Here is a 24,927-nt window from a genome sequence, read left to right on the forward strand (position 1 = left end):
CATATGAGATCATATGTTTTATGATAGTTGCATCCTTAAAGAGAAGCACAGTTTTATATAAATAATATATATACATATATGTTAACATATTTCTTACCTTAAAAAAGTAAGTCTTTCCATTTGACCATGTTAAAGAGGCATCTAAATTTCCTTCAAGGCCATTCCAGTCATCTGTAATTTTTCGAGGATATCCATCAGCTATCGCATCTTTGAGAATTTTCCAATAAAACTCGCCTATAAGTAGATAATTTTTAATAAATTAAAAATTTGATTTTTGTGAAAATGTTTTTTTAACTCAATTTTAGCGAACTGAAATTGTGACAATTAAAATAATCTTTTAATTCTTGTATACTTAATCTTTTTATTCATTTTAGTTATATTAAAAATGTCTATCACTTATTTTTAATCCTTTCAAGACAATAGTACTCCTATAAAAGTTAGTAGATCTAGTTAAAGTATAATGAAATTTTTCCTTTTCTTTAAAAAGTATGGTAAACGTATTGTGAAATAAAATACGCGTGTAGTATTAGGCCTGTATAAATTTATTTATACAGGTATAAATTTATTTAAATTTCTGTGCAACTACAAATCTTTTATCTTTTGAATGTGGAATTATGTTTATGTATGAGTCAAAATTTCTGATATGCTACAGAAAAAAAGAAAAACTCTACCTAATAGAGTCAATTCTATCTCAAACCCATTTATCTCAAAAATTTCTGTGTTTCATAAATTTTCTACCATAACAATCGAAATTCAATGTATTTTACATGGTTATCTTGAAAACCCTTTTTTTTTTCAAATCCTCTGTATCTCGAATTTTGGAGGAGTGTGGGGTGGATAAAATTTGATGTTACTTCAGCAACAAAAGTTGCTGATAAACAAAAATTCCATGGATATTCCATGAATATTAAAAGTAAATTCACAAGAGTAGAAGAATACCCTAAAGTAAAAGAATTCATAGAAAAAAAATCATAGAATTAAATGTCAAAATTTCTTACGAAGAAATTTTGCAAGTAGATGATTTCTTGGCCTCTTGCAGAAATCTTGATTAATGTGAAGTTCGCCGATAATGTGAAACAGAGGAATGCTTTACAATTGGGGCGTCGTGAATTGAGCCCGTGAAAAAATTATCTCAAATCCACGTTTTATAACATCGTATTCAAAAGAATCGAAAAACCACATGGATTTATTAAAAATCAGCATGAACAGACCGTTTTTCTCACATATATGTACATAATGTATATTTCGGAGTGAATAATCAGGATCAAACAGTAATAGGGACGTAGATTTTTTATCCTGATTTCAAATAGGGCTGCAATTTGTAGGATTGAAAATCAGGAATCAACCCTGAACCATACATTCTTCAGATTTTTTTTCTTTACTTTTTGTGCTATTTTTATTTGAAGTATATTTTGTATGGGTTAGATCTCCAATGATTGAAGTATATTTTGTATGTGTTGAAGTATATTGTGATATTTAGAGTACTATTTTTGACCTATGGAGCTACTAAGGTTGCTGTTTTTGAATGTTAACTTCAAAGGAGGACTTGTAATTATAATGATAATACTTAATGTTTTCCAGTTAGTTCTAAGCTATTAAATTTTTTTATGCTCATTTATTAAACAAATTAAATTTCGAGAATCATTAAAAGAAGTTCGACAAAAACTTTAGTTCTTATGTGAAATGCTCAGCACTTTTCAGGGAAAATATTAAAAATAACATGTTGCAAGGTAATAATACTTCCGAAGATCTTTTCAATTTTATATGAAAATTCGTTGCTCACCGTACAGAGATAATATTAAAGCAATATTATTAAAAAATTTATTGACTTAAAGAAAAAAAAAAAACGGTGTAGCTTTTTACAAAAACAAAAGTTGATTTGTATTTCTCACCTCATGAGCAAGTTTTTTATTTATTTATTTTTTTAATCTCGAGCTTTTGATTGGTTTAAGTATTAAAAAGCTTATGAAACTTGCGAATTGAAATAAAAATAAAGTGGATAAGAACATAGATATCAGAAAAAGTGAAAAAAAAAAGTAGGATTTATGAAGGGAAAAAAGAAAGAAACGTGTTTTTGTCTTCTACCGTACAAGTTTTCTATTCATGAGGTTATTAGTAAGGTATTTTTTTATGTTCATGAGTATTTTTGAGGTGTTTTTGTTGTGTATTATCTTTTTTTAGGGAGTTATATTTGTGTCTTTTTAAAAAAATCAAATGAATGTGATGAAAAAAAGCCTTAAAACACCTCTCCAATGGCAACACTAGTTTGATTTTAGGAAAATCATATAAATGCATATGTTTTTTTTAGCTTACCTTTAAAAACATATGTACTTCCATTTTGAGTGCGAGTCACAGTATCTATTGAGGCATCTTGGCATAAATCTGGAGCATCACTGGTATCAGGTGGAGGGCCGGAAGGTTCTTCATCAGGTGGTGGAACAGGCTTTTCTTTTGAACCTATAATATTGTTGGTTTAAATTTTCACAAAATGTTTAAAGAAAAAGAATAACAAATAATATTTTATGAAGTAAAAGGGAATACTGGTGATTTATTCACTAGTGATAACGATGATTTATTAATTCAGAATAGATTACCATTACTGATTTGCCTTTTTTTCTTCTAAAGATGTGTCTATAAAATCAACTTTTTCCCAACTTACTAAACATATCTAATTTTCTACTTCCTTCCGTCCCGCAGTGGACTGATCGTTAAGACGCGGTTCCCAGCAGATCACCGAAGTGGAGCATCATTGGCTACGGTCACTGAGCGGGTGGGTGACCACTTGGATCAGTCTGCGTGGGGACCGAGGGTGTGCGGTATGGGTCCTCGTTAAACTGTGCTACCGTAAAGTGCTCGACTTCGCCCGCAGGTCGTCGGGCTACCGAAGCAGGGGTGCCCTCCCCTCCGCAGAGGATCAAAATTGTGATGGCATGTCTTCGGATCATCCTCCGGGATGTTTCCCAGACCGTCGCCAATAGCCCGTTGTGCAGCTCTAGTGCGACGTAAATTAACAACAACAACAACTTCCTTCCTCGTATAAACTAACTTGTTAGATATAAAATCTTTTTCTGTATTTGATAGCATAAATTTATGATGAAAATTAAATCTAATCTGAGTTACAAAAGAATTTTTAATTCTTAAGTTAAGCTTTAAATAGAAAAAATTTGTTCTGTCTTTGCACTTATTTTTTTTATTTTCATATTTAAGCAAGCGCATGATAATTAATTCTAATTGTCCTCTCGACAATAAAGCTGGAGAAAAGTAAGTTTTGGAATTCGTTTTTCCCCCCCTAAAGCTGGGTTTCCACCGATCGCAACGGCAACGTAGATCAAAATCTGTTGCTGCGTTGCTTCCTATCTGTTGCCAAAGTTTTTCATACCGGTAATTGGCAACGACTCTGTTTCTTGTCTCGCGCATGCTCAGAAGACTTATCACGCGATACGGTTGCATCATCTCCTGTTTCATTTCATAATTCTTATTTTGTTTGAAAGCGCTAAAGTTCTATTTATTAAAATGGAAAGAGCAAATTTGAAAAAAGTTTATTTTTTAATATGCATTGTATATATTTTTTCATCTTATCTTAATTTTTTTTTTATTTTGTAAATTATATTACATATTTTAAACAGATTTTTTTATTATTAAACTAAACATTTACTTGAATGAAAGATTGTGTTTTGATCATATTATTAAAGATTTCAGCTAATACGAACCTTCTATTTCATTGTGATTTTTTTATAGGGTAATGAAGTTTTTATAAATCAGTTAGGTAAAAATTTTAAATGCTAGGAATAGAATGTAAGATATATGAACCTTTTTAATAATTCCATAATGGTAACAAATCATTACATAATTTAATATCTTTTTCTAAATATGATTCCATAAAGATAAGTGCAATAATTATTATTTTGAATGGAGAATTTACTTTATCTTTGATTTTTATTTACAAATTCGAAATCAGCTTATTGTCTTTCGCAATAGTTTTACAGATGAAATTATGTCTTATCATATACAGTTTAATTTTTGCTAGTACAGTGTTCGGTTCAACAATATCTGCAAGATAGTTCTTTCCACATTCTCTGGAGTGATCAGTTTCTCTTTCTTTTAACATAATGATATGCAGATTACATTTTCTACCATTTTTTTGGATTATCTGCTGCAAAACCATTGATGATATAACCAAATACTTGCATAATCAATACGATTTACTCTTCACATAATTAAATATTTTGCAGACGACAAAAAAACACAATTTATTTTCTTTGTGAATCGCTCAATTTTTTTAGTGCCAAAGCAGCTATTTAAATTTTAACTTAAAAAGTTAATTTAAATTTTAACTTACTCCTTTCAAAAAGACTGTCTCCTCAAATCCATCTTTGGGTCTTGTTAGACTGATATTTGATAATCCAATAATAAATGGATTTGAATAAAAACACTGTAGAAAAATTAGGTAAATAATTTTATGATTTTTTTCTTATTGCGTGAAAATAAAAGGAAAACACTGCTACAGTAATTAATAATTTGATTGTTAGAGAACCCATTCTACAGCAAAATAATCGTAATTGCTTAAATCAAAAAAATAGATGAGGTTATGCTTTGAAAGCCTGAGAACGAGAATTCCAATTGCTTAGAACACAAGTTTTAAAATATTCTGACACATTCCTTAAAAAAAATGTAGGTGAGCAAGCACACAATATTGTTTAAAGATCATGATAAATTTCAAATGCTTCTTCTATTTTACATTTTCATTAACTTATCGGATGAAACAAGTTAAAACAAATCTGATTTTAAATTTAAAGTAGTTTCAAAACACGATTTTTATTTCTTGCAATTAATTATCTGAAATTTATAAAGATATTGCATTAATATATGACTAATGAAGTTTCGATCACTTATAAAAATGCGAAAGCTGTCGAGCGTTCTACGCCCTCTTCATGAGAACGGACTCTTCAATTTTATGAAGGAGCTCTTCATTTTTATGAAACGAAGACTTGTCTTAAACGAATTAATTTCATTTCAGTTTTGAGTACGAAAAATTGTAAGAAAAATCTGTATCCATAAAAATTATAAATTTACTTCTTATTGTTAAAAGTAAAATCCTCAGTATTACGTTTCGTGTTTTAATGTAATAGCAAAAATTTTTAATGCATCACAAATATTTTTGATATGACCAACTCAAAGATGACAAGTTTTATACTTCTTGTATAATTTCAAATCGAGTTTAATTATGAAAAATTGTCATTTAGTTATTAAACTAATAAATAATTTAAAAAATAAGTGTACATAGCCCACCATAACATGGTTTTTGACAAAAATATTTTGCATTTTTCTGAATTTCAATAGGTACCTTCTTCCTGTAAGCTCTTCAGTTATAGACTGAGCTGGAGTAAACTAACCAGTGAAGGAACACTTAAGCTTCGCTTGCCTTTTAAAAAATCATATTAATTTCAAAATTCGTAATTTTAGTTAAATGACAGTGTCAACATATTTGTTACCAATTGCAAATTATGTAAAAAAATTGTAGAGAACTTACATAATATTGTTTCAAAGTTTTGGAGGTTCAAATAACAAGTAGTAAGAAGACCAAGTGAAGGAACAGCTCTTACCAGTGAATGAACACCCAGTAAAGGAACACTTAATTTTGGTTATTTTTTAATGCTCTTTATGAATTTATAAGCCATACAAATATTTAAAAACAAGCCTATTCTTGAAATTATAACATATAAATACTTGGAAAATGTTAACTTTTTTTTGTAATCATGAATTGAAAATTAAAGTGTCAACATATTAACACATACTGTTCATTCACTGGGAAATCTACGCCCAGTAAAGGAACATGCCTGTTCCCTCACTGGTTAGAAGTTGTTCTTCGTATTTTTGACACACTTTTGATGCGGAACATCATTAAAGGTACAAGAAAATTAAAGTTTATCTTTTATTTCAATTAACTTAGAAAAAAAAACCCAGTAAAGGAACACTTGCTCCTTCACTGGTTTTTCATCGTTTGGTGATCCAGTGAATAAACACCCCCTTATCTCAGTACTTTATTATGCTATGATGCTTAAAAAAAATTAAACGTAACTTCAGTAACTATATTTTGAATTCTTTTTCACACAGTGAGAAAAATAAAGCTATTACATGCAATTAATTCCATTTCAAACATATAAATACAAACACTCACCTTACAATTTTTTCAAAGAAACAAGGTGTTGCAGAGATAATAACAAATTCAAAAATTTTTCCAGAGAAGTCTATTTGACCAGGTAATCCAAAACATTGCTAGATGACTTCCTATTGTTTGGCAGTAAGCTATTGTTGCCAATCAATCTAAAGAAAAGCTTTCAAATTCTTATTTTTAATCGACATATATGAAATGTTCCTTCACTGGGTAGTGTTCCTTCACTGGTTGGTTTACCCTATTTAGTTTTGTATTTGCGTTGCATTGTTTAAGCAGATCTAATTTCAAATTAATTGAAATATATTCTAAAAGAACACATTTCAATAATTTAGGGTGATAGAAAGTGAGTTTACAATTTGAAAAATGTAGCAGTGTAGCGGCTCATATTCATAATATTTATTTTAGGTTTCGTTTTAATCTTTGTTTACATACTGTTAGAAATTGTATAGCTTTATTTTTTTTATCATTGGCAATAATGCAAAATTATTATGTGTTATAAAACGTCTTTAAATATAATATCGCACGTTCCTAAATCCGGTAGTAGTTTATACACATATATCTATAATTTTTACTAAACACTTTTAAATATTCCTTTTATTAAAAATTTACTTTAGATGAGTAATAAGCTTATAAAACCTGAAACTGCTTTTGAAAAAGAATGATCGTTATAATAGTAACACTTTTTGAAATATGGTTTTAAAATCGTATTATCGGATGCAAAAATGAGATTATTATTGAACGACAATTGGAGGTAGAAATTTCTAACTGAGGACTCACATCCAAAGTTGCTCATCCTTGCTCTTTATATCTTTGCTTTTTAGTTTTTAAAATGAAATCAAGCCATAAGATTTTAGTACATATAGAAAAAATACGTTAAGATACATATTAGGAAGATAAAAAGTCTTATACTTTGTTCAGATATAACTTATTAGATAACTTTATAAGGGTTTATTAAGAGTACATAAATAAATGTTCATGAATTGTAGTAATTTAAAGGATTGTTTAAAAAATCATAATTTGAAGAAGTATTTAATAAGCAATAAATTGTTAGATATTTATCTAATTCCAAAAATAAAATGATCGGACAAATAGTATTATTGAAACTAAAACGTTTCAATCGAGAATAATTTGAGAGAGTGGAATTAAAAGAGAAGAGGAATTATTAATTATATAAGTTAATTCCACCCAGATTACCTATTGCATGCAGATAACCTCACAGTTCTAAATAAAATCTTGATTTGGATTAACAAATAATGATTTTTCTTACCATATAATGCTTGGATTGCTTTTGTATCATCAATATTTAGCTTAAATGATGAATCATATCCTCTGTAATATGGAGCCATTAAAGCTTTCTTCTCATCCGAATGTGATAGACCAAGGGAATGTCCAAATTCGTGTGCTGCTACTTGGAACATGTTAGTACCTGTAAACAGGTTTTGAAAAAATCTTATTACACTGAATCATTCTATCAGTTTTTATCGAGCTACTTTTGTATTTTTTTTTTTTTTTTTGCCTGTGGAATAAAATTGAAAGAAAAAACGTTCCAAAATTGTAAAAAATAAAATTTCTCTTTAATTTTGTTCGTTATTATCATCAAAATGTTAGAAAGATAATTAAAAAAGAAAAAAATTAAACGAAATAAAAATTATACACAATATTTTCACATATATTGGACATGTTAATGGATTACAGTAATTTTTGTTCAAATTACATCAAAATAAATCAAATGACATAATTTCCAACATAAATATAATATACTAATACAACAATTTTGTTATTTATAGCAATTGTCATGAATTCATTTCCTTCTGATTCCTTTGAATTTCCAACTAATTTCAAGAATCCGACAAATGGCACGAAACTGCCGAACTTTTCGTGGAAAAATTTTCAATAAAAGTATCGCCATTTATTGAGAAAATGGCAAATAACATATTATGCATTGGACGAACTGAGTTCGGGCTTCACGGAATTGAAGCACTGATTTTTCTCTAGCCCGAACTCAGGTCGGGCATTCCGAAATTGGCGTATTTGCGTTGCGCGGACTTAGTTCGGGCGTCACATGCTAGGGATTAAAATTATAAGTTTATTAACTTGCATATCGATTACTAAATGCGCAAATGTTGTAAATGAAATTTATATTTTGCAATTGAAGTTTAATAAATGCAGCTGAGAAACAACCCAGCACACTTCTAACATCTAATTTTATGAACTAATTTCCAAACTGTTTTTTAAATGCTTGGGAAAAATATTTGTATAATGTCAGCAGAGTATAAATTACACTGGTCATTTATAAAAAAAAAAATTGATCTTGCCTTATTCGAGTGTGGGGATTTCAATTCTGAAATTAGTTTTCCTTCTAAAGCTACAGATTTTTTTAAAATGACATTTTCAGTTTATTATTTTTTTTGTCGAAACGTACATATTTAAAAACGTTATATGTAACTGAGTGTTGCGTAAATTTAGCGACAGACTTCTAGAAGAGTTAGGGCATATCATCAGGATTAAAATTGCGTGCATGAAAATGTCATTGTACTCGGCTAGGTGTGATTCCTATTATGACCCGTTCTAAAACACACAAGGAAATAGTTCTTAAAAGGAAACCACCCCTAGCGGCTTATGATGACATTTCCGGGCTTGGGTGCACTTTTGATCCTGATGATGTGCTCTAGCTCCCCGAAATGTTTTGTCAAATCATTTATGTGATCCCCTGTTATTTATGATGTTTTTAAACTTGAGCAATCCGTCAAAAAATTCACAGAAAATGTCATTTAAAAAAAAAATAAAAATAAACTGCCGCTTGGTATCAGAAACCGATTTCAAATTTGAAATCAGCGATTCCAAAGTATATAATATTCGTTAAAATAATCCCTTTCAGCAGAAAAAAAATATTACCCGTGTTTTTCAAAGTACTGCGGTATTTAATGTGAGTTTGTCATTTACAGCATTTGCACAAATTGCGCTAGATGCATTATTTCTAGTTGTTCTGATATTAAGAAAAATCACAACAAACAAATAGTTAGTTATTTAATTTAGTAGTATGAATTTGAAAATACACTATCTGACTAAAAGTATCCGAACACCCAGTGGTACGAAATCGAAGAGTCCTGAGACATTTATTAATATCATGTTGGTCCTCTTTTTACATCCATAACAAAGCCTGTATAAGTCTGGGGAGTTCGGTGGCTATAGAAACTAACTTTCAAGTGTCCATCACAGCTGAAGTGAGCAATGGTAGTGAGAATGGTCAATTTAACTGGCTACGTAATCTGCTTTCTAATAGAAAACTACTCAAATTTTATTTTGTGACGTAGCTAAGTTAACTGTTGACCGATCATAAACCTAATGCGTAAAATGTCCTCATTAAGACCTTTTTTTTTGCTCTGAATATAAACAAAAGCCTGCTCTGAAGTGCCTTTCTCTAATGTATACAAAATAAATCTTGTTACGTAATAGAACCGGCTGAACCTTTTGCCTTGCTTCGGAGATTCCCTTACTTATGAGGCACACATAAACAATCAAACCAAAAGTTAAGAATATCCACCCCGTTCGCATCGTGTATTCATTCCAAAGGTGCTGTATGGATCTTAAAAGGCTGATCCTACTTTTGAACATCTATTTCCGTCAAACTATGGCTTTGATGTTATGATGACAGAGCAGTTATATTGCTGGAAGAAAAATGGGGTTTCTACGAAATATTACCATAGAGTTTGAACATTGCTCATAAAGTTCACATACATCTCAGAGTTCACGTTTCCAAAACCAGGAACTTAGGGACCCGGGTCAAATTATGAAAAACACTCCCACGCCATGATGTTTTTGTTGTGTGTCCGGTCCGAATACCTTTGGCTAGATAATATATATNTATATATATATATATATATATATATATGTATTGAGAATTCATATTTTAATAAGTCATCAGCAATTAGCAATCAGCAGCTGTTACACTTAATATAATGTAAATTCCGTATTATAATTCTGTTTTGCAATGACATATTTTTATGGGGGTAATATTTATATATTTAAGGGTTCTGATTGCTGCTTACACAAATGAAAAATGAATAAAATGCTTAACTCTTATCACTAAATTATTTTAGTTAATATTTTTGATTCTACATATGAATATACTTGTTAACTGTGAGAATTATTATAAAAACTGACAAATTTGATTTGAATTTAAAATTTTTAGTTCCGATTCTTTACTTGTAACGATATTAAATTAAGATATTAAATTAAAAACTATTTGCAATGTGGTTAAATCTGACGAGAATAGACAGATTAATCACCTTTTTTGCAAATCATATCAAGATGCGTCCGTCTGCCAAATGTAAATGTCTACCAAAAATCTAATTTTATCAGTATTATTTTCTGATTTTCCACAATTATAGATAAAAAATATATTGAATTTATAAAAACGAAGCATTTAATTTTCAAAAGTCATACCGGATCTTTCATCAATTGTCCATTTTTCTTCATCATCAAAATGGGCATCTCCACCAAATTGTGGAAAAAAAGCATGGGCTAATGTCTTTCCCGGGCCATCAAAAGGATCTCCATCTCCATGTTCTTTTTCTTCGAAACGAATATCAATATTGACACGACCCCGTTTTCTTTCCTCAAATGAAAGTGTTGTAACATCTCCCCATATCTTAAAATATTAAAAACAATCCAAGTTGAATAACATTCTTCTTGAAGTATGTGTTCAAGATACAGATGGTAAATAATTTAAAAGTATACAAATATATTAATACAAAATATATCATCTAATCATATAATAGATAAAGCCACTTTTATCAAAAGTTATATTTTTTTTTAGTTTTTAACAGGTACATTACAAGTTGTTATTTTAAGCTTTTATTCAACTTCCCTGAAAAGCTCCTTCCAACTTAATATTCCGTTTTAACGACTTGTGAGGATAGTTGTTATCGACAATGTCAATCTTCATCGATGTAGAGGGTACACCAACATAGAATCGAGTTAACATTTCTTATATACTAGTGATTTGGAATTGTATTTTTGTAGTGGTAGACACACTACAGTACTCCCCCACCAGAATTATATCTGTGCTATAAGAATTATATATGTGTATAGAATTAGATATGTGTATAGNTAAAAGAGAAAATAGTATATATTTACTACCACTTTAAATATGAAAATAAAATCTCCCGCAAAATGCGGGAGAGTTGGCAGGTATGGGATAGTTGTTATCGACAATGTCAATCTTCATCGATGTAGAGGTACACCAACACAGAATCGAGTTAACATTTCTTATATACTAGTGATTTGGAATTGTATTTTTGTAGTGGTAGACACACTATAGTACTCCCCCACCAGAATTATATCTGTGCGAGAATCCGATGAATGTGGGGAGAGTAGATATCGACAATGCCAACCTTCATCTATGAAAAGGTACTCCACCACAGAATCGAGTTAACATGTCTTATATACTAGGGAATTGGAATTATATTTTTGTAGTGGTAAATACACTACAGTTTTTAACAGTTTAGTAATTTTTTTTCAAATACTACAGAATGAGATAAAAAAGAAATAGGTTTTCCTCGTCTTCATTAGTGTCCAGATATGCATTGTAATTTTTGATCCTTTAAAAAAAAATTAAATTCTTAAACAAATTAATACCGCATTAGATTGCTTAAATTTAATTACCCTTTGTTTTGTTGTTTAGTTGTTTGTATTGCAATTATTTCATTAACAAGTTTGAAATTAAGATCACAAAATCAGTTAAATATTAAAAAAAAAAAAGTTTTCTTTTCTAAATGTATACGTTAATAGTAGAATAATTCGCCACAAATAAACCTTTTCTATATTCGAGTTTTTATCGTGCGATAAATTTTAGCAGAGAAATCAGTTACTATAAGAGATAACTGTAAATGTTCTTATGGATATCTTTTTAGATTACTATTATTTTTTATTTTAAATTTTAGAATCAATCAAGCAATTAATTTCTTTTGCTTCTTTGCTCTTTTTTCCTTATCATTATTCCAGAAGCATATAATTAAATGAATTTTTATACCGGTTTTTATAATTGTAATATATAAAACAGTTCAGTTTACCTTAAAGGCTCTTGCTATTTCTTTATCAACTTTGAGTTTATCTTTTAGCCTGGTCGGGTATTTGGAAATTCGATATGTAAGTTGTGATACTCTCCATTTGCTACCTAGAATTTTTAGAAGGAAAAACAATATTAATACAAAAGAAAAAAAATTAAAATTAACTACTGATTTTACTGTATAAAACAATGGTTTAGTTAAGAATGAGTTTGAATCTATTTATGAAACTTTCATAAAAATCAGATCTTTAAAAGACTTTCTTAACCAATAATTTTAATCCAAGATTTCTTAAAAACTTCGGATCCAAATTTAAACAAAAATGGAAATTTCCACGTGGAGATAGCTGATCTACTTGTAAATCAAAACTGTTTAAAACTGTAAAAATATTAATATTCCTGTATTAATAAGATATTTTTGTTCTATGTGATAATAATGTCCATCTCTTCAAGATTCATCTCCCCCTAGAAGTTAATAACAATAATTTGGTAAGTCATAATACAATTTATAACAATGAAAGCAAAAATTTATACTTCAAGCTCTCGTTGTTCTTTGAATTTATCATTATCTTGCTGAGTGGGAAATGATTAATTTTTATTAGCAACTTTTCCTTCCTATTTCACTTATTTTCATCACTTATATTCATATTATTTCCTTCATATTTACAAAGCATTTTTATTGTCATTAAATTGTTTAAAATTATTTTAAATATATATTTATTAAAGCTGTTATAAAAAAGCAAATACCTTATGCATTTGCAATTACCTATATTCTTTGACAAGATAATATCAGTCTCAAGGTTAAGCGAATTTTTCACTTTCCACATTGTCCCCAATCCGTTATCATGGTTTCGGCAAAACTATTAATATTTTGCGTTTTGTTTAGAATTTGGGATAGGATAGCGTGGGAAAAAGTTAGATTTGCCAAAATTATAGCAACGGAGAGGGGAAACATGAGAAGAGTGGAGAAATCGTGTTACCTTGAGACGCCTATTCCAATTAAAAATAGTATAATTATTCAGTACAAGACATTAAAAGAAACACTAGAGATGAAAGAATTCGAATACGGCAAATTATTTGTTTCAAACAGGCAAGGAAGTTACTCGTATCTTGAAGCAACCGAAAATTCATCTTTTTCTCTTGGCATGTTAAATTTCAGCTTGAGTGCCTAGTGGCACTTAAAGTAATTTAGTTGAAAGTGGAATCGTTATGATAATATTTTACCATAAACTCTTCCGCGTCAAATTTAAATAAGTTATTATTCGATCTATGCATTTTATTGCCGGTAGTGGATTCGCAACTTTGATTTTCACAAAACTTCTTCAAACATTGATTTACTTTGACGTGAAACTATTTCACTGCTTCATCACTGATTGTGCAGTGAAAACAATTTTACAACTTTTTTTTTCAATTACAGTATTTTTGAACTTAAATACTGTTTTGTTTATTTTCATTTACTTGAAAATGAAAACTTGTGTAATTACATTTTTGGAAAATTTTTATTTCGGTATATGAGAACATGGATTTGATTTAAGGCGAGAATTTTTCCTTAATTTATTTGAACAAGTCTTAGACAAACTAACCGGTTTACAGTCGTAGAATCAGAGGAATATTTGAGAGATATTATATATCCTATAATGTTCAAAGTTGCTTTTCTTAAGTTTACTGAAATATGTTCGTTATTATAGATTCTAAGAATAAACATTTGACACAAATGTCGTAATTTAATATGCTGAAAAATTGGAAGGAAAAAATGGCACCATGTTTTCAGGTACAATCAATTTATTTTAACTTTACTTTTACTTTCTGTTCAATGAAGATCTGAAAATGTATTGGCATTGAATTTTCCAACACTTTTTTTTATTATTTTTCTTGAAAACAGAATTTAATGTATAATTTTAATCCTATAAATTTAAGGTAGGCAATGTCTTTGTTATGCAAAACATGATACGTGAAGAAATTACTCAAACTATAAGTAACAGAAATTTATCATCGATAATTTGATTGATTCATCTCCGTGTCCATAACCATAAACAACCATAAACTTTTCTCGCCTTAATTTCGATATTAACACGTTAAGCGCCGCGTCAGCCTTCGGTGGCTGACACTGGGCTTTCCATTTAGGCCACGTCAACCACCGGTGGCTGACACTGAAATTACATTTAGGCCGTGTCAACCACCGGTGGTTGACACTGAAATTACATTTAGGCAGCGTCAATAAACGGTGATTGACACTGAAATTACATTTAGGCTGCGTCAGCCACCGGTGGCTGACACTGAAATTACATTTAGGCTGCGTCTGACACCGCTTGCTGACACTGACCTTTCACATAGGCTGCGAAAAACAGCTGGCTGACAGCGTATAACATGATATAGAACTATAAAATTTACACTCTTTTATGGAGTTGCAGAAGATTTTTCAAAATTTACTTAATTATTGTGATTCTTGGTTTAATAAATTCAATTTAGTAGATTTTTATCCCGCACAATTTTTAGACAATTCGTAGGCATATATAATTCACCCCTTTTTTCAGATATGTCATTCTAAATCTTTTATAAACTAGCAAAATCTGTCTATGTTTGCAAATTTAGTTTGTAGTTATTTACCGTGTGGCCAGACGAGCAAGTCATGTAAAATTAGCGTGGTATTCAACGTGTTAAGGAGACTCTAACCAAGATTTATCTACAACCGAGGATAATTTATGTTTGAATCCACAAATCAGCTATTTCTCAGGTTTGGATCTCAATCACATACGTCAGATGTAGTAACTGTATTAGTATAAGTACACCGAGAATAAAAATGTGAACAAAACTACCAAACTTAGGTAAATTTATAGTGTTTCTGGTTATATGGGAACACCAGAAAGCTCGGTAATTTTTGCCGAAGCCCTTTGGTAATGATTTTGATAAAATTAACAATAAAATATAGTTTAATAATATAAGATAAAATTTGGTAATTTTATCATACTACCAGGTTTATTTCTCCGTGNCCGGTAGTGGATTCGCAACTTTGATTTTCACAAAACTTCTTCAAACATTGATTTACTTTGACGTGAAACTATTTCACTGCTTCATCACTGATTGTGCAGTGAAAACAATTTTACAACTTTTTTTTTCCAATTGTAGTATTTTTGAGCTTAAATACTGTTTTGTTTATTTTCAGTTACTTGAAAATGAAAACTTGTGCAATCACATTTTTGGAAAATTTTAATTTCGGTATATGAGAACATGGTTTTGATTTAAGGCGATAATGTATCCTTAATTTATTTGGACAAGTCTTAGACAAACCAACCGGTTTACAGTCGTAGAATCAGAGGAATATTTGAAAGATATTATGTGTCCTATAATGTTCAAAGTTGCTTTTCTTAAGTTTACTGAAATATGTTCGTTGTTATAGATTCAAAGAATAAACATTTGACACAAATGTCGCAATTTAATGTGCTGAAAAATTGGAAGGGAAAAATGGTACCATGTTTTAGGGTACAATCAATTTATTTTAACTTTGCTTTTACTTTCTGTTTAATGAAAATCTGAAAATTTATTGGTATTGAAGATACCAGTGCTTTTTTTGCTTGTTTTCTTTTAAAACAGAATTTAATGTTTAATTTTAATCCTAAGAACTTCAGGAACTTTTGAAAGACGAGAAAATCATCTCATTACTCATCTCCCTGCTCCCAGCCCTAAAGACGAGGATGAGGAGCCTCAACATCAAGCCTGCTACATCTTTCATGATGCCTTTCATTATTTTATCGCATTTCAGGTTCTTTTCCGAACCACCAATGCAACTTTCCTATGTATGTCCTTTTGGGATATTTCATGATGAATGGGATAAGGGCCATTTCGGCCATGATGAATGGGATAAGGGCCAGTTCTAAAACAACGAACGAACGAATAATTTTAATCCTATAAATTTAAGGTAGGCAATGTCTTTGTTATGCAAAACATGGTAAGGGAAGAAATTACTTAAACTATAAGTAACAGAAATTTATCCTCAACAGCTTGACTGATTCATCTCCGTAAAGTATTATTGAACCAAATTTAGGAGTCTAGTGTTAGAAATTAGGTAACATACTCATCTATGTTGAAAGTTTTATTAATTTAACTATACCGCTTTGCGTTCCATACATTCACTATTGCAGACAACCATAAACTTTTATCGCCTTAATTTCGATGTTAACACGTTGAGCGCCGCGTCAGCCATCGGTGGTTGACACTAAAATTACATTCAGGCCGCGTCAACCACTGGTGGCAGACATTGAAATAACATTTAGGTTACGTCAACCACCGGTGGCTGACACTGAAATTACATTTAGGCTGCGTCAACCACCGGTGGCTGACACTGAAATTACATTTAGGCCACGTCAACCACCGGTGGATGACACTGAAATTACATTTAGGCTGCGTCTGCCACCGCTTACTGACACTAATCTTTCACATAGGTCGTGAAAAACAGCTGGCTGACAGAGTATAACATGATATAGAACTATAAAATTTACACTCTCTTATGGAATTGCGGAAAATTTATTCAAAATTTACTTAATTATTGTGATACTTGGTTTAATAAATTCAATTTAGTAGATTTTTATCCACCACAATTTTTAAACAATTCGTAGGCATATATAATTCACTACTTTTTTCAGATATGTCATGCTAAACCTTTTATAAACTAGCAAAATCTGTCTATGTTTGCAAATTTAGTTTGTAGTTATTTACCGTGTGGCCAGGCGAGCAAGCCATGCAAAATTAGCGTGGCTTTTAACGTGTTAAGGAGACTCTAACCAAGATTTATTTACAACCGAGGATAATTTATATTAGAATTACACCGAAGCAGTATAAATATCTTTCAGCCATTTCTCAGGTTTGGATCTCAATCACATACGTCAGATGTAGTAACTGTATTGGTATAAGTACACCTAGAAAAAAAATATGAACAAAACTACCCGACTTAGGTAAATTTATAGTGTTTCTGGCTGTATGGGAACACCAAAAAGCTCGGTAATTTTTGCCGAAGCCCTTTGGTAATGATTTTGATAAAATTAACAATAAAATATAGTTTAATAATATAAGATAAAATTTGGTAATTTTATCATACTACCAGGTTTATTTCTCCGAGTACAAAATAATTTTACAGCTTGGCCATTTCATTGAGCCAAAAGGTATACTGCCTTTATTCGCTTGGTTTTTTTTTCTTCGTATTTTCTTCTCCATATCTCGTAAACATGTTCTTTCGTTATCTGAAAAGCTATACTTTATAACATGTTTTATCATATTCCTGATGTTTATAAATTTAAAAATCTAAATCTTTGATCGATTTATTTAAAAGAGGCTTTGTATTAGTTAAAAAGTTATTTTTATGAATATAGTGTCCTCTGCATATTTTTATGAAAATAATTAATAAATTATAATTTAATGAATTTTCATAATGCATATCATATCAACATTCTGAAAAGGTATCATATTATTGAACTTATATTATCAGCTAGATCAAACTGAAATTCTTCTAAAACCTAATATAACTCTATAAGTTCTTTTTAAAATCTGCAAAGATGGATTAAAACTAATTCAAAATACTTTACATGAGAACGACTTGATACTAAATTACTAGTAAAAGTATTCTCAAAAAATATATTTTAAAAATGATAATCGAATAGGGATTTTTTTATTATTTGCTAATTATTCTTGTACAATTTATTTAATCATCCTTTAGATTAATGGTTTTTTAGTTGTTTAATATTATTTCTTATCATCAAACGGTGAAGATTTCCACCGGAAGAAACTGACGTAGTGTAGCTTCCTGCCATCTTTAATAAAAGTGTAAAAACGATGCTAAGAAAAGATTTTGAAACAGCTCTTCCTTGTCTTACGATAAAAATTCATAACTTGAAGCAATTATAAAATATATTTGTAGCAATGTTGTTTTAAAATTAATATTTTAAAAAGAAATGAAAAAACGTTAAATATTTATAAAAAGCTAATTTATATGGTATATAAAAGTTTGAAGAATAAAAATATTTAAAATTTAACAATATATCAAAGTTTAAAGTAATTACTTTAGTTAGTTAAGTTTAACATTCAAAGGTTTAGTTCAAATTTTTTTGTTTTATATAGTTTGGTAATAGAGCGTAATAGGCAATATTTGAAAAAATCTAGTCTAGCTTGAATAAAAAATATGTTGGAAATCTAAAGTTGATTTTCTGATGATCTTTTAAAGGACCTGAAAAATAAGCTATTTTTTTAATTTCATCGTTTTCTGCTCAAACGGATAGAAAATATGCCTGTTTAGGAAACAAGAGGAAAATATATATTTTCTTCAAAAAACGGTAAGAATTTTCATTCTAAAATTGTGGTGAAGTAACCAGCAACAGTCTGCCCATCCAAGTAACTGTAAAGTTCACGATAAATTTTTTTTTACTATTACGGTTTTGGTTTACTATTACTATTACGGTACGGTTACGGTTACCGTTTACAACTAGTATGGTTTAAAAAAATGGATACAAAACTATATGTTTTTTTAACCATTTACAACTAGTATGGCTTCAAAACCGAAAAATAACTATCCGAGCATTGGAGATAGTTAAGCAGTTTTATGGTGCTGCCATCTATAAGTGAATGAGTGTATCGTATTCTAATATAGTCCATGGTCCCAAATAGGGGAATGCAGGACAATTAAAACTCTTCACACGTTGAAAGGAATAGAAGGAATATTGTGGTGTCAACGCTTAAACCCTCGATCTGTCGGTCATGAAATTGACATATTAGTCCTCTCTGCTGTATGTACCGATTTGCAAGGAACTAAGTGGCATCATTAGGTGAGCCTAGTTATAGTGTGATAAAATTCTGGTTGTTGAACTGTATTAGATGAAAACAGTTAATAAATAGTTTTTTTTCACAGTCAGCAGTTTGAATATCATTTTATTTATGGTTATTGGACTGTTTTGTTTGAATATGGTAAAATATCAATTAAATAGATTGTTGCTTGACCCTTTTTTCAGAGAGATTTCCAGTAGTGTAAGACATAGATAAGTAAGAACAGACTCTCTGCCTGAAAAGGATTGATTTTTCTAAGCAGGACATATATATATATCCTCCTTTATATTAGTAAGATAAATTCGATGTACCAGAATTCTTTTATACGATGTATTGTTTTATGCGTCTTTTTATCAAAGCAAAGTTACATGGAACAAAAATCAGCCTGAATATATTATTCAGCTCAGTATTTTTGTCGAAATTTTTTTGAATTTTAAATTTATCTAAGAAATATTTTTGTTTATAAGTTTCAATGTACGAAATTGTAAAATAAGCAATTGGTAAAGAAACTGAGTTAAATAAGCGTGTGCGTCATAAAATAAATTTTAATGCAGTTTTTTAAGTTTTAATATATTTGTTAACAATTTAAATACCCAATAAATTTTGTTGAATTTTTTTCGATATTTTTATCAAGAATTAAGAATCGGAAAAAATTAAAAAATTGAGGGAATTTAACTTTTCTAAACTATACTGTAAGTACTGGTATCTAGAAAGTACTCGATTCCTGAGATACCGTAAAATCCATTTGGACGTAAAATACATTTTTACCGTAAAATTTTATACCATAATTCTTACAGTAATATTTACTTATTTACAGGGATTCAGTAAATATCACTGTGAAATTAAGGTATATCATATTTTTTGCTCAGTGAAATTTTGCGTTAAAATTTTTAAACGTAATTTGATGCGGAATTTTCTTACTGTGTAATCTCGATATCTTTGGAAAAATGTGAGTTAGATTAATAAAACAAAATATAAATGTGGCAAAAACAAAAAAAAAATATATAGGTAAAAGTTGAACAAAGTTTAGATTTTATTATGATATTTTTAATGCTATTCTTATTTGATAAATTATTTTATACACTGCCATCGTATTCCTTAGGTATTTCACTATAAAAATATTATGTGATAAATGAAACTATTAATTAGAGAATAAATCATAAAATTTATTCTCTACGCTGGGAATTGCTTTTTTCATATTAAAAGAAAACACACGAATTTCGCATTCTTAATACGATGTCTTTAAATTTATGAATTGTATTTTAATTAACTTAAATCATTAATATTTTCAAAGCAATTGTAAGAGTATAAAGGAGAAAATGCTTAATTTTAGGTCTTGAAATAATGAAGTAGATTTTGGAATAAGTGTGGAAATTTAAAAAAATTTCCAAAACAAGAATTTCTGTCTATTATATTTAAAGTGTATTTTACGAGTTAAAAATTCGGAAAAATATCACAAATTTTTGTTCCTTATCCTACAGTTATTTTTTAGTTTCAAGAGTAGTAAAAAAATCCTAATCATAAATATTTTGGAAAAAAAAATTATTGTTAAATGTTTAAAGTGGCTGAATACCTTGTAAAGCATATCGTTTTCTTCTGGCAGTATCAGAATGACCAATTCTATCTTTAACTCCACATCGTGGTGTGTTCATCATTTCCACAGTTTCATTATCCAAAACACCTGGAAAAAAGATTTTGATTGTTTTTAAGTTGAACATGATTTTTATTAGAAATAAATTCTAAACTTTAATAATGTATTCATTTTTGATTATTTGTTACAAAATACTCTTAATTTTATTTATATAAATTTCATTCATTTATTCCTTATAATTATTTTAATATTCTAATGCTCTAGTACAAAATATATTGTAAGGTTGTTGCCACAAAAATAGGGCACTGCGAGTAGTTAAAAGATACGAAATATTGTGTAATGTTCGGAATTGTATAATGTGCGGAAAATTGTATATACAAGCCTCCTTATAATCGGCAAATTTTTACATAGTATTTATTTTTCAGTCATATGTCATCTAGATGAACTTATCTTTACGATTTTTTCTGCAACTTTTTCAATCTTAAGAATCTGAGACATGGTGGCTCAGAGGAGGGAGTGTTCGCCTTCCAATGAGAACAGGTAGTTTTTGGACTGAGTTTTTATTTATTATTTTTTCTGTTCATTGCACAATGTTTAATTTTATTTAATTTATTAAAAGCAAAATATTATTGACATATTGATAAATTAAATGTCGTGAAATGTAAAATGTACCGTGTTCGAATTGGTAAAACGTTCGAATCATAAGAGAATTAAGTATTAAAATTTTTTGAAAATATTTACACGGTAATAAAATTAACTTTGTTTAGAGAAAAATAATTTTTAGTCAGTTTCTTTAAAGTAACGCATATCATGTGACTGCTTTTAGCAAGCTAAAGTAAATTTGTTTTTTAGATTGCAAATTTCTTTCGTGAATATCTAAACGAATAGTTACTGAACACACAATATGCTGTGTGTTGCCGTGACTGCACTAAATACATTTGTATATTTCGCAGAAATATGAACAATGAACGGCATATGTTAACCCAGACTTGAATAAACAATGAAACACCACAGAAAATCCGAAATGAAATCATGAGCAGGAAAAGAGCGGATTGCACAGATACAAAGACAGAAAAAATGCATCCCGCGGCTACACAAAAAACTAAAAAACTTCAAGTCACCAGGTCGAGACTCAATTCCATCAGAATTCATAAAAACATTTTAAACCTAACACTCTGAATGTACTAGCTCTAAATTGATTTTTTTAAATATGGAAGCATTACTATAGATGAATGGTAGCTCAGCACCTCGTGCTTTATACACTGTTAAAGTCGATGTTCTGCAATGTTCGAACTACAGGGAGATTACCTTACTTTTCATAGATAACAAAATGTGCTCTTATATTCTTTTCAACAAATTGGCTGCTTATGCAGCTTATAGACTACCAATCTGGTTTTCGCCGATACGGGTCTATTATTCAACAACTATTCAACATTATATAAATAATGGAAAAAAACACAAGAATTCCGAATCGATACTCATTACCTACTTTTTGACATAAAAACAGCTTATGACGCAGTAAATAGGAAACAACTTATTTATGCTATGAGGAAATTCAACATCCCTGAAAAGAGTGTTACACTAGTTTCCTTAACGTTAACACGGACTTAAGTTAAAGTCCAAAACAATTTATCAGAACCTGTAACCATCACATATAGGCTGAGACAAGGCAATGCTCTCGTTCGCCTTCTCTTTAATCTAGCATTGGAAAAAATTAATAGAGATGCAAACATGAAGTAGTTTTGGGTTGGGTTCGAAATTACAAGGCTGCGGAGTTGAACATTGCTAGTCGTAAACTCAAGATTGGGTAGGCTGTTCATCACTGGTTATTAAATATAAAATAAAAATTCGTACAAAATACTTGTTTATACAGATGCTATAAATTTGCTATAAATTTGAAGTTTTGGAAAAATTTACATATCTGGGTTTTGAAATGAACATACAGAATATAAGAACTTTAGCAAAATAATTTTCACCAACCGATGCTTCTTTGGTTTAAAGAAATATTTAAGGTCAAACTTCATCACAAGAATTACCCTAGATAACAATATAAAAAAGCTTAATTCGATCTATTTCATTTCATATAGCTGGAACTAGGACATTGTAAAGAAAAGTTAAAGAAACCCTATCTAATTTGAGAAAAAAATTTTAAGAAGTATTTTTGGAGGTGCTCAAGTTAATGGAATTTGAAGAAAAACATGTATAGAATTATACATAATTTACAAAACCCAAGAAATAATAAATTTTTTAAACATCTAAAAGCTAAGATGGGATGGACATATAATTAGAGCTAATGACTACGAAAGAAAAGTATTTAAGTCAGTATTAAAAAAGTATTCAAAATAATTTTTTTTTAAATTAAGAAAACCAAAGACATAATTAATTTCATTAACACCTAAAAGCTAAGATGGTCTGGACTTTTAATTAGGGCTAGTGACAGTAGGACTACTAAAAAAGTATTTAGGACCACACCAAAAGGTACTCGAAAGATAGGACAGCCCAAACTTGGTATTTGAACTGCCTTAATAGTGATCTAGAAACATTAAAAATAACAGGATGGAAAGACAATGCCAAAGATACTTCACGTGGTATCAAATTCTGAAGAAGGCCAGAGCCCATTGTGGGTTGTCGCACCACTGAGGAAGGATGAGGAAGAGGGGCTAATGCTCAATGGATTAGTTTAGAGCTTATAATTTAAATTTCATTTTTTGCGTATTTTGCAAGAGGAAGTAGCGTACTCAACCATGCATGCAGACTTGCCCAACAACCGGTTCACAAGTGACGTACAGTGCGCAAAATAAGAAACGGTCCACCCAGAATAACTTCTGATCTAATTATTGGATCTTTACGTTCTAGGGCTCATTCTTGATGGTTCAAAGGGAGAACCTCAAATATGCTAATTAATTAGCGCAGACGATATCTTAAGTTACGAAATCAGACAAAAAACGAACTTTCCCTGAATAAACATACCTTTTAATCAATGGATTCAGATTTCTGACAGCCAAAATATAGAGGGTAGCCGCAATCTGTGTTATATGGTCCCAATAGTTTCGCCAGAAAAGCTGTCCAAGGTTTGGATCCCTTAATGTTAATTTAACTTTTTGCGTATTTCGCTATATCTCACACACAATTACAAAATATTGCACACAATTATACCATCTTGCACACAATTATACTGTCTTGCACTCGATTATACTATCTTTCACACAATTATAAAATTCGTTTATCCAGAGATAATTCCACGCGGAAAATAATTTTCAGTAAATATTTACCATTTTTTTAAATTTTACTTAATATTAGTCAAAACTTTTTTTGAATTATAGAGGCATTTGATTTTTTACATCGTTTTAAAAAATATAATTTTACCTGGCAAAATACGAAATTTGAGTGAAATCGGTCGAATAGTACCCGAGAAATCAAATTTCAAAAAAGTCGTATTTTAAAAAATCTATTTTTCGGGAGCTATTTCACTAATTTCATTCAAACTTTGTAATTTATCATGTAAAATTATAATCCTCAAAATGACGTAAAAAATTGTATACCTTAGAATTCAATTTTTTTTCGAATAATATTTAATGGAATAATAAAATATAAAGTAAAGTTAACATTAGGGGGTCCAAATTTTGGAGCACTCTCCTGACCAAACTATTGCGAACACATTTTTCAGATTGCGACTATCCCCTATATTTTGGGGGTCAGAAATCGTAATCCGTTGAAAAAAATATATGTTTATTCAGAGAAAATACACTTTTGAGTCTGATTTCGTAACTTAAAATATCTTCTGCGCTAAGTAATTTGCATATTTGAGGTCAGCCTCTCGATCCATTAAGATTAAGTTCTAGAATGTCAAGATCCGATTATTAGATAAAAAGTTATTCAGGGTGATCCGTTAATTTTTTTAATTACTGTATCTTCTCACTGTCACCTGGCTTCTTATGCTCATGAGCTGGATCTTAGCTCAGATGACGCTCTTCTAAATCTGAGTAAGTTGTTTTTCTGGTATAGCGTACAGCACCGAGCAGTTCCCCGTGTTAGTTACGTATTCGAGAAGCTGGACTTATTTTCTTTTCTATATTCTTTGACCCAGGTTTGAATTCCTGCAATGGCTGGTCATTACGATTTCTGCCGCGGCTTCAGCCGACCTCAGTAAACTTCTTGTAAAAACTTCTCCGTGGTGTACGGATCATGAGTTTGCGGTCAGGTCAATATTTCTCCCCATGCAACGCTTGCAAATGTGGAAAAGTTTATGTGTATATATATATATATATATATATATAGTCGGACTTC

General features: G+C 29.9%; 1 protein-coding gene across 2 annotated transcripts in view; it reads right to left on the reverse strand.

Annotated features, from left to right (window-relative positions):
* LOC107450091 (matrix metalloproteinase-14) overlaps window positions 1–24,927 on the reverse strand; it is a 63,476-nt gene that overhangs the window by 7,587 nt on the left and 30,962 nt on the right. For both annotated transcript variants that reach the window (XM_016065801.3, XM_071187897.1), the window contains 6 exons: window positions 20,623–20,730; window positions 12,250–12,353; window positions 10,622–10,826; window positions 7,443–7,601; window positions 2,314–2,457; window positions 98–234 (listed from right to left, as the gene is read on the reverse strand). In XM_016065801.3, coding sequence (XP_015921287.1) covers window positions 98–234; window positions 2,314–2,457; window positions 7,443–7,601; window positions 10,622–10,826; window positions 12,250–12,353; window positions 20,623–20,730 — 857 coding nt within the window. The remainder of the gene's footprint in view (window positions 1–97; window positions 235–2,313; window positions 2,458–7,442; window positions 7,602–10,621; window positions 10,827–12,249; window positions 12,354–20,622; window positions 20,731–24,927) is intronic.

Source organism: Parasteatoda tepidariorum, chromosome X1 (genome assembly GCF_043381705.1).
Source record: "Parasteatoda tepidariorum isolate YZ-2023 chromosome X1, CAS_Ptep_4.0, whole genome shotgun sequence".
Classification (NCBI taxonomy): Eukaryota; Metazoa; Arthropoda; class Arachnida; order Araneae; family Theridiidae; genus Parasteatoda; species Parasteatoda tepidariorum.